Consider the following 10949-nt stretch of genomic DNA (forward strand, 5'->3'; position numbering starts at 1 on the left):
CCCCCCAAATGGCACACCTATCCTTTTAAAAAATATTTTGGTGCGTATAGAAAGCATTATACATGATCTAAGGAACCTAAGTTTTTTGCATGTATATGCCCCCCTTTCTCAAAATATTAATATTAAACACTCACTTTGGGTTGGCAACGGCTGTGCTTGAATGATTATGAAAGCCGTCATTGAGTGTATACTATTCAATTGAGTATTTAGTGTGGGATACAGATTAAAAGGATTTATGCTGTACTCTGAAGAATGTTTTACTTAGATTGGTCATGGTAAATAATCAGGTTATGTTGACATTTGATCATTAGAATAAAGAATGTTGGATTACAGATGAATAGATGATAATCAGTAATACTACAAGTGGTTGCCTAGCAAGATACGCACACTTTCCTCAGACATTTTCAGTATATCAAGGGCAGTCACCTATCTGTGTCAAATCATACCAAAAAACCAAATTTGTGCAAGATATTGTTGATTTCAACAAAGACACATTATTTAATAAAATTCTGACATAAACTGTCACCTCTATCGCCAACAAATTTTTATGAGTTTTTACTAAGTCATGGGCAATAACCCAAATTCTGTTGATCGAAAAATTGTCAAATTTAATCTTGACTAAAATCTCATCATTATAAATGATCACCCCAAATTTCATTCAAATCAGATGAAAACTGTAGTCTCTATCGCGTTCACAAGCCAACAAGTCAAAGGCAATAACTCAAAAACCGTTATTCGAAAAATCGTGAATATCGAACTTGTCCAAGGTCTAATCAATATAAATGATCACACCAAATTTCATTCGAATCAGATGAAAACTGTAGTCTCTATCGCGTTCACAAGCCAATTGTGGACAGACGGACCAACGGACATGGGTGACGACAATATACGTCCACATTATAATGTGGGCGTATAGAAATAGGATATCTTATTTCAATAATAGACCCCTTATTGTTCATACCGTCTGAGATATTGTCACCTTTCTCAATCATTCTCTCTATCTGAATTTATCTCTAGTTGTGAACCGTTTCATTCTTTTGAGGATTGACCCAAATATCTGGTCATGGGTCAAATATAGATGAATTCTCGAGTAAAAAATGATTTAAAGCATGTATACACAATAAATAAATGACTACATATGAATGAATCAATGAATGGGTTTAATGAATTTTAAAAAGTATGCATATATGCGTGATTAAAGCAAGCAAATTATTAATATAGTATGGTAAGTTTGCTCAAATGTATGATTAAAGATAAATAACTGAAATACATTTAAAAAAATTAAGAAGTGATGAAATGTATGAATATTTGGATATATTTCTATATCGCTCTACAATTTATTATTGAGCACTATTTTAACAGTGGACATATTCTATAATTAAATATCTGGTTAAATAACTTAGTAGTAATGAAATGTATGATTATCTTGATAAATAACTGAGTAGTGGTGAAACATATGAATATCTAGATATATAAGTGATAAATAACTGAGTAGTGGTGAAACGTATGAATATCTAGATATATAAGTGATAAATAACTGAGTAGTGGTGAAACGTATGAATGCCTGGATAAATAACTGATAAATAACTGAGTAGTTGTGAAATATATGAATATCTTGATAAATAACTGAGTAGTTGTGAAATGTATGAATATCTTGATAAATAACTGAGTAGTGGTGAAATATATGAATATCTAGATAAATAACTGAGTAGTTGTGAAATATATGAATATCTAGATAAATAACTGAGTAGTTACGAAACGTATGGATATCTAGATAAATTACTGAGTAGTGGTGAAATATATGAATATCTAGATAAATAACTGAGTAGTTGTGAAATATATGAATATCAAGATAAATAACTGAGTAGTTATGAAACGTATGAATATCTAGATAAATAACTGAGTAGTTGTGAAATATATGAATATCTAGATAAATAACTGAGTAGTTATGAAACGTATGAATATCTAGATATGTAACTGAGTAGTGGTGAAATGAATCATCAATATCTTGATGAATAACTGAGGAACTGATAACTTTAAATGGAAATAATACAATTTATTTCCATATGAAATAAATTCAGTTATCTCGGCGCTGGTTTGTGGCCAATCGGCTAAGTTAACCTGCCGTGGATTAATGGAAAAGGAAAGGCAATGTTATTACTCAGATGATCATTCCGGAAGTAAGCAATTGTAAAGAGGTTTTCTGAATTTTTTTAATGTCTCAAACTAGGAATTTCTTTTCTTATTTCTATAGGTGTCTTTTTTATATATGACAATGTCTAAGAAAAAGACAACTCGTCTTTTAAACTTTCAAACATGGATAATTCTAGACACACATGGATTTGAATATTTTAGCTAAAAAAAATTCTTGTTTCTAAAACTAAGGTACGGTTGGTCATACAGATCGCGCTCAGATATATTTTTAAAAAAAGTTCAATAATTGTTGTAAATGACTAAAAAACATTAATGAAAAAATAGAACTTAATGATTCTCTAAAAGCTGAAATGACAGATTGTTGTTAAAAACAAGTCAATTGAATGATGTTTATGAATGAAAACTATGAATGGATATAGAAAGCGTGGGAATTAAAAACCTTTAACTTATAGTGGTATAGCATGACATTTGGCAACCATATGGCCACTGTCATCTAATCCCCATTTATTTACCTGTGATCTCACAGTCAGTACTCACAATAATTTACAATTCAAATAATTTTTCTTCTTATAATTTGGAATGAAGATAATTTCTTGCACATTTAAATATGATTTATTAGTTTTTATAATATGTTTCATATTTTTATTTAACTGTTTTTCACATCATTTAGGATTTTTTTTGTTTATTTAATACCATATTTATTCAAATGTTTGCTCCTTTGCACAATGTGCACTTTAATCTACAGTTTATGTTAGGGTGACAAATGACATTCAGGTAATGCTGGTTTGCTTTTCTAGGCAGAATGGCCATCAAATGAGGAAACCCTGCCGTTACTTACCTTGCCCGTACCCACCATCCTAACCCAAGTAGATAAATAACTAAGTATCTGTGGCATGACAATCACTGCCCATCATATTGTTTTAAGATTAGAATCCTGCAAGTCTGTTTATTAAACCTGCAAGAAAGGGTTAAAATTCTGTTTAAATTTCATTCCCTCTCACCCTCTCCTGTATGACATTCTGCTGTCTGTTTTATTTTATAATTTCAGAGTACCTTCCATCATGGGGATGAATGTTTTGTTTACCATCCTAGCCAATTGATGAAATCAGTCCCAAGAATAGGAACACAGTATTTCGTGAGTGCTAATCCTGACGAATTATGGTTTCCAGAGATACATATTATTTCCTTTGATAATTGATATTGGTCAGAACGGCTGAAATAAACAGAGTTCTGACTTTTATTATATATTTGAATTTCTTGCTTATGTCGCCAATTTACCTTATTGATAGGCCGGCGACAACATAATCTGTATATTATTTAACTTAACCGTGGCCAAATTTCGCCAAACCACAAATAAAGTATTGAATATTGTTGTTTTTGATTTTGAGTTAACTGAATTATTAATAAAAAAGAAAGGTTTTGTATAAATAGATAGTTATAAAGATAAACAAAAACTGGATAAAATGTATTATTATTTATCATTCCATGTTGATAAAATGTATAGGTAAATAATTCAGTGGTGGGATAAACATGTAACCCAAAATGCTAGAGATTAAACACTTAGAGTAAACTGTCGGCAAGCATACAACTTGCTTTTAAACACCTTTACCAATAGCTCAATAGCGCCAAGAAACTATTTATGGTGACTAGAGCTGATTTTAACCACCTTGTTATTAACACTATACAGAACGACTTAGATAAGAATGATCAGTATGGGCGATACAGAATGACTAGTATGGACGATACAGAATGATCAGTATGACGATACAGAATGACTAGTATGGACGATACAGAATGATCAGTATGACGATACAGAATGACTAGTATGGACGATACAGAATGATCAGTATGACGATACAGAATGACTAGTATGGACGATACAGAATGACTAGTATGGACGATACAGAATGACTAGTATGGACGATACGGAATGATCAGTATTGACGATACAGAATGACTAGTATGGACGATACAGAATGATCATATGTACGATTGAGAATGACTAGTATGGGCGATACAGGATGACTAGTATGGGCGATACAGAATGAACATTATGTACGATTCAGAATTACTAGTATGGGCGATACAGAATGATCATTATGTATGATTCAGAATGACTAGTACGGACGATACAGAATGACTAGTATGGACGATACAGAATGATCAGTATTTTTTGAAATAATAATTTGATTTTTCATAATAACAAGTTTATTTAAGTTACATATTGAAAGAAAATAATATTTTTATCAAACTTTTCTCTTCTAACATTTTCGGACCAATATATTAATTGTCAGATTCAAATCGATCGTCATCGTTTTTAAATCGCAAAGTGGATGATGCAAATATTATTTATCGCTTCTGATCTAATAACAGTCTAATAACAACTGACAGTTACATATTCAACAGCGTGTAATTTTCCACTTTTATTCCTTAGCATGGATTGAATTTGACAAGAAAATTGGAATAATTTCCAAAACATTATTAAAGTATCATAACTTACAAGAAAATTGGCCTTTATAGCATATTATAATTATAATAACACGATTTCTGAAAGTAATTCATATAGCTTTATATCATAGTCTCAGTAATTAAGTCTGAGAAAATAATTTCAATTCTTAAACCTGGATGAATCGATTTGAAATCTGAGTACCTGATACTTTTTCAACTGTAAGCGTTGAAATTATCCTGTCCGTGACTGACCGACACAAACTTTTTGAATCCATTCCGTTATCTGACCTCCATCTGGTTTTTTTTAAAGTATTTATTCTATTTCTATATATATTTCTATTTGATAGCAGGTCTAGGTGCTTACATGCTTATTTTCTTTAAGCTAGGACAGGAAAGGGTACGGCACGACTCGGAAATTATATCAGAAATGATTTAAACATTAATAAGATTTAATAAATTTAATTCTGTTTGTTGAATCAATCTCATTCACCTCCATGATGGCCTTTCCCATCATAGAGACCATACCGACCTTCGTAAAGAACATGATGTATGGAAGGAGTACAGGGTCATGAGTTGATAAGACTGAGAATAAAACAGTCGACTGATCTACTCTTATCAACATTAGATAGTAAAAAAGGTGCAGCAAAGGTAAGTATTTCCATTTTCATTAATTTTACAGAAAGTCTTTGAAATAAAATTTTAACTTCAGCAGAGAAATACACGATCCTACACAGAGGTCGGGGAGTAGTGTTCACTTTAAACGCCAAGTCTATCAAAAGCATAACCATTACTTATAATGTAATTCATATACACTTTTCAGATGAAAATTCTTCTTTGGGCCCTCAGTCTCATGACTTTGAGCAATACAGAATCTACAACACCATCTTCAGTAACAGTTACACCAGCAACTGGTACAAAAGCAACTATCAATACTGGAATCAAAGTGACTATTGGTCACCATTGGAGTGGTGGTTTCAAAGGAGACTTTTGTATCCCTGTTTCACAAGAACTAAAGGCTTGGAAAGCTCATTTGGTTTTTGATGTATCTTTAAGTACTCTAGAGGTAGGCTATAGAAGATCTATCGACCTTCCACATAAATAATATTCGGAATTATGTACATTATGAGTAGGTCGCTGCTTGTCTTAGAACGGGTGATCAATGAAATCTGGTATAGAAGGTTGTCGTAAGATATCGTATTGAACTATTCTCTTTCAAATAGTTTGTAATCCGTATTAACTTTCCGAATGTAGGTATGGGTAGCCGACCTAGTGGAAACTAAACAAGGTGGTAAGGAGTTTGTATTGGCTAATAAACCCTGGAATGGAGTAGAACATGTTGGTGATAAGATCTGTGTAGCGTTCTTGGGACATGGTGAGGGCGACATCACACCAACAGCTACTGTCACTATCGAAGGAATGGTCGTAACACAGCCACCAACGTTCGGACCAGATTATACGGGAACAAGTAGGTGTTTAAGAACAAAATAATAGTATAGCAAAACAGTGTATTTGGAATCGTTGTAAATTTACCCTATACACAGCATTTTATAATATCTTTGTATTTTTGCCCTTTGAATGAAATGTTGCAAAATACAATCAACACTCTTATTTTTCATTAAAAGAATAAAAATAAACGAAAAACATTTATTAAGTATACTAGTGGCCATTTATTTTTTTGAAGTCGTTTCTCAACAATATGTAAGGATATCGTCTTGTTTTTTTTTCACCTACCCTTTATGATTCTACTTTTTTTTTACCTTTCAGCACCATCATACCCAACACAAGCTGTATTTACTGGTAATCCTGACCAAGGTAATTGCCCATTTTGCAAAGAATATCTCATTTCTTAAATAGGTTTCATATACTCAAAGGCACTCTCTTTGTAATTTGTATTTACAGTCACACCACCAACAGGGGGCTTCGTTATAAAGGCAAATGGTCCAATGCAAGTATTTAATGATTTTAAAGACAGACATAGAGTTGAAGGTGAATTCCAGTTTGATGGACCTTTTAATGGTTGGGAAGTTAACGTTACCTTCAGTGCCAGGGTTAAATCTATGGAGGTAAAGTATCGTAATGTTATAATAATGTTTTCTTTCTTGGACCATCAACTCTTTTCGAGTTTCTGAACAGTAAATCACCCGACGCATATACTAAGATTTTAATCACAATTTTTATCTAATATATCAAGAACAATGATTGTAATTCTAATCCGGGCGAAAAGGATTTTGGTAAAACACCAGAAATACCTCTTAAACTCTTAACAATGGGTATGTTGTGACAGTGTTTCCTTCACAATGTCTGAACAGAACTGTGCACGTACATCTTATCCTCATCATATTGTAGGTAGCTTTCGGTGATGTTGTAGGGTATAGTGATGATGGTACAATATGGACTGTTGTTAATAAATTAGATAAAGGCTTATGGAATAAGGGACAGACGTTGAAAATGAGGTTCTTTGCAGATTATGTTGGTGTAAATGAAGCGCCAACTGCTACTGCTGTTTTAAAGGATATGGGAAAAATAGATCATCAAAAGTTACCATTAGTAAAAGATCGTAAGAAATTTTGAGACTATCATACCAGATTAGTAACCATTATATTATGTGAACTCTCCACCACTGTGGTTTCTGAAAAGATATAACATAAAATGTAAAAGCTAGATTTTGTCTTTGAGTGTCTTAAGCTTTAGAATTCCCACATGTAATTTGCTCATGAAAATGACGCACATTTTACACTAAAACCAAAACCTATTATATCATCAGTAAATTGTCGACTCGTACATTATGTGCTGCTGGCTTAAAAGTGCAATTATTATTGTCCTTCTTCTATTTACCCGAAACAGGTCCCCAAACACCAGAAATGAACAAAGACTTTCCTGAACGAATTAATTTTGTCAATTTAATTCTGGTATGCCTGAATAGGATGCACGATTAAGGAGTCAGAATGGGACAAGAAACATAAACAAGGGATCAAACATTAAAATATCACAGTCTACATTGGCATTAGAATTCGGTTTCTTTGAATACAAAAAGACTTTGAAGTAGTTGGTTACCTCCCTTCAATATGTTTTCTAACAGATCTTACCTGATTATTATTAATTATTTTCTATTGAAGCTGCACAGGACTGTACAAAATATAACTATGATGATGTGTTGAGGAAGTCAATATTGTTCTATGAAGCTCAGCGTTCGGGAAAACTGCCAGCCAATAATAGGATCCCATGGCGTGGTGATTCAGGCTTAAAGGACGGTAGTGATGTTGGTGTGGATTTAACTGGTGGATGGTATGACGGTGGGTTAATTTCTCTTTTACAAACGTAATTATGTTTATTGTGTGTGTGAATCTTCCGGAATAAGATTAAACTTTGTAATTTTCAGCTGGTGACCATGTTAAGTTTGGATTTCCTATGGCCTATTCCACTGCCATATTGGCATTGGGATTACTACAGTGGGGTGATGCTTATAAAGCTAGTAAACAAGAAGATCATATGTATGACTGTATTAAATGGCCATTAGATTATTTTCTGAAGGCTCATGTCAGTAAATATGAGCTTTATGTTCAGGTAATATTTTTATCTAAAAATTACAATTATTGCCAAAGTATAAGACGCGTAAAACTAGGTTATCATTTAAACTATTTGATCGAGTTAATTTAGATTCAGGGCGAAAAAACATTATCAAATATACAAACAAATATGTCATTTCGTCGTCTGGCACTATGAGCACCGGAATCATGTTCCACGCCATAATTTAATAAGAATCTTGTTGAAAGTGTCTGGTGTAATTAAAGGGTTTGAGTTTCATAAATATGCTAAATAAATCTCTATTTCTGCATACAGTATTCATTATGGTGGGAATGAAGAACATTTCTGTGGGACTTTTATGATTTGTCCTCGAACCAGTGGAAGAAAGAATCAAATTGTTAATTTGCGACATGTTGGATCACTTATTTGCAACTCTTCTTTACAATGTAAAGTTACATGTGTAGGTGGGAGATGGTGGTGCAGATCATGGGTTCTGGGGCAGGCCCGAGGAGATGAAAATGAGGAGACCTTCTTATAAGATTGATGCTAGTCATCCTGGAAGCGACGTAGCTGGAGAAACCTGCGCTGCCTTTGCTGCTGGTTATCTTGCTTTTAAAGAAAGAGGTAAATAGATTATTGCCAATTGTCCAAAAACAATAGCACAGGTTCCTTGATATAACTTTGTACCAAGACCCAAGTATAATTCTTCTTTTTGTCTGGCGGGCAAATAGAGTTCTCGTAATATATTTGTAATTGTTTTTAAATATTTTCCATCACAGGTGGTGTCGATTAAACTTATCTCAAACTTACTGTTGCTATTTCATTTTTCATATTTTTTTATTTTATATTTTCAGACCCTAAATATGCGGCTCAATTAAAACAACATGCTATGGACCTGTATGATTTTGGAATGAAACATCAAGGGCGATATACCGATACCATTTCCGCTGCTTCCGGCTATTACAGGTATGCTATATATTTTTTACCGTGTATTTTTCTTCGTTTTCTTCCCGAGCTTGATTCTGGCTGTATTTCTGTCGATTTGAAACATCTAAACCCACAGGATTATTTGTTGTGATTAAGCAGACAGTCATTTGTGACCCACTTACCCCTTCTGATGAATTGTGATTGATATTTCCAACTAGATCTGGAAACATGACAGATGAACTTTGTTGGTCGTCACTCTGGATGTATGCTATCACTAATGAGACTAAGTATCTGACTGAAGCTGAAAAATGGTTCCAACCTGGTCCTTCTTGGGGAATGTCATGGGATGACACTCAAGCGATTAATCAGGTCGGTAATTACTAATCTTTCTGAAACTCATTTGAAATCATTCTCTATGAAAATATTATACCCCCATAGACTCATGGAAAACTCTAGCACAACTTAACTAAAACAACTTTTCTCACATCTGTTAAAATGGTGGGCATAGTGTTCATAGCAACTGTAATCATTTCTTATACAGGTGCTGCTATATAAATATACAAAGAAAGACATTTACAGACAAGCAGTTATTGATACATTTAACTATTGGATGCCTGGTGGAACTATTAAATATACACCCAAAGGCTTAGCTTGGAGATTAGAATGGGGCTCTCTACGTTATTCATGTAAGAATTTGTCTTTTAATAACTGATGAAAAAGATTTGTTTTAAACGTACATGTACATGTATTGTGACACATAACCTGATGAGGCATAACTTCCAAATATCTGTATTTTGTGGGTACATGAATTTGATTCTGGCAAAGTGATCATCAAGATTTGATAGCAAAATATCATTTAGTCTTTTGGTGATTCAATGATTTCCAAAGAAAAAAATTCGTAATTAGTCAATAATTCAATTCTTATATTATAGCTAATATGGCAATGGTTGCTTTGATTGCGGCTGAAAATGGTATCAACCCTGAGAAATATAGGAAATGGGCCATGTCTCAGATACATTATGCATTAGGTGATACTGGATTAAGTTATGTTATAGGTTTTGGTGATAAATATCCTTTGAGACCGCATCATAGATCAGCGTAAGTTAGATAATTTCTTATCATTTGAGCGGTTAAATAAAAATAAATTGGCATGTATCCCCTACAAGCAACACCACTTGGTCCTTAAATAGATCAAAAGATCCTGTTTGCATCTGACTGACATGCTTTTTCTCGGCTATACAGATTTTTTGTTATCATGCAATGTTATCTACCTATCACTTATGAAATTACCTGATACTACCTATTTATATTTAAAGTGTATGATGATTAATATTCGTTTGAATGTCTACAATTGTCTTTCAGAGCTCTCGTGTTTTGAAAGTATTTCATTAATATTTCAAAAAACTAACTCTTCAGATCTTGTCCATGGCCACCAGCTCCATGCTCACCTAATGTAGTTCACAGACCACAAGCAAGTGTGCACACTCTTTATGGTGCTCTTGTTGGAGGTCCAGGATCTGGTGATCAATATAAAGATGAGAGGGGGAATTATGTAAATAATGAGGTAGCTACAGATTATAATGCTGCTTTCCAAGGCGCAGTAGCTGGTATGTTATATTATTTTCTCTGAACTATGTAATTCCAGTAGCAATATTCCGAGAAGTGGTGAGGCTATATTTTGTTAGAATGACATCGTAATTATCACAACTAAACATTGCATCAGTCGATCAGAACAGATATTGCTCTCAATAAATATTTTTTGACTTTTCTTACCCAAAGAGAAGTTGAGACTTAAAAGGAAAATGTATAAATAATTTTCACTTCTCTAATTTTTGGAACCGCTCATATAATTTTTGAATTTCTTTAGATTATTTGTAGCTTAATAACATTCATCC

The 10949-nt window shown here is 33.1% G+C and overlaps 1 protein-coding gene across 1 annotated transcript; it reads left to right on the plus strand.

Moving 5' to 3' along the window:
* Window positions 1-5452: 5452 nt before the first annotated feature.
* LOTGIDRAFT_113537 (hypothetical protein) lies at window positions 5453-10684 on the plus strand (the record flags this gene model as incomplete). Its single annotated transcript, XM_009051693.1, has 10 exons — window positions 5453-5665; window positions 5854-6073; window positions 7719-7895; window positions 7982-8166; window positions 8592-8751; window positions 8982-9093; window positions 9273-9423; window positions 9596-9740; window positions 9987-10152; window positions 10471-10684. The coding sequence occupies 10 exons, from the start codon at window positions 5453-5455 to the stop codon at window positions 10682-10684; spliced, it is 1743 nt and encodes a 580-aa protein (XP_009049941.1).
* Between the last annotated feature and the right edge of the window lie 265 nt (window positions 10685-10949).

The sequence above is a fragment of the Lottia gigantea genome (genome assembly GCF_000327385.1).
Source record: "Lottia gigantea unplaced genomic scaffold LOTGIsca_17, whole genome shotgun sequence".
Classification (NCBI taxonomy): domain Eukaryota; kingdom Metazoa; phylum Mollusca; class Gastropoda; family Lottiidae; genus Lottia; species Lottia gigantea.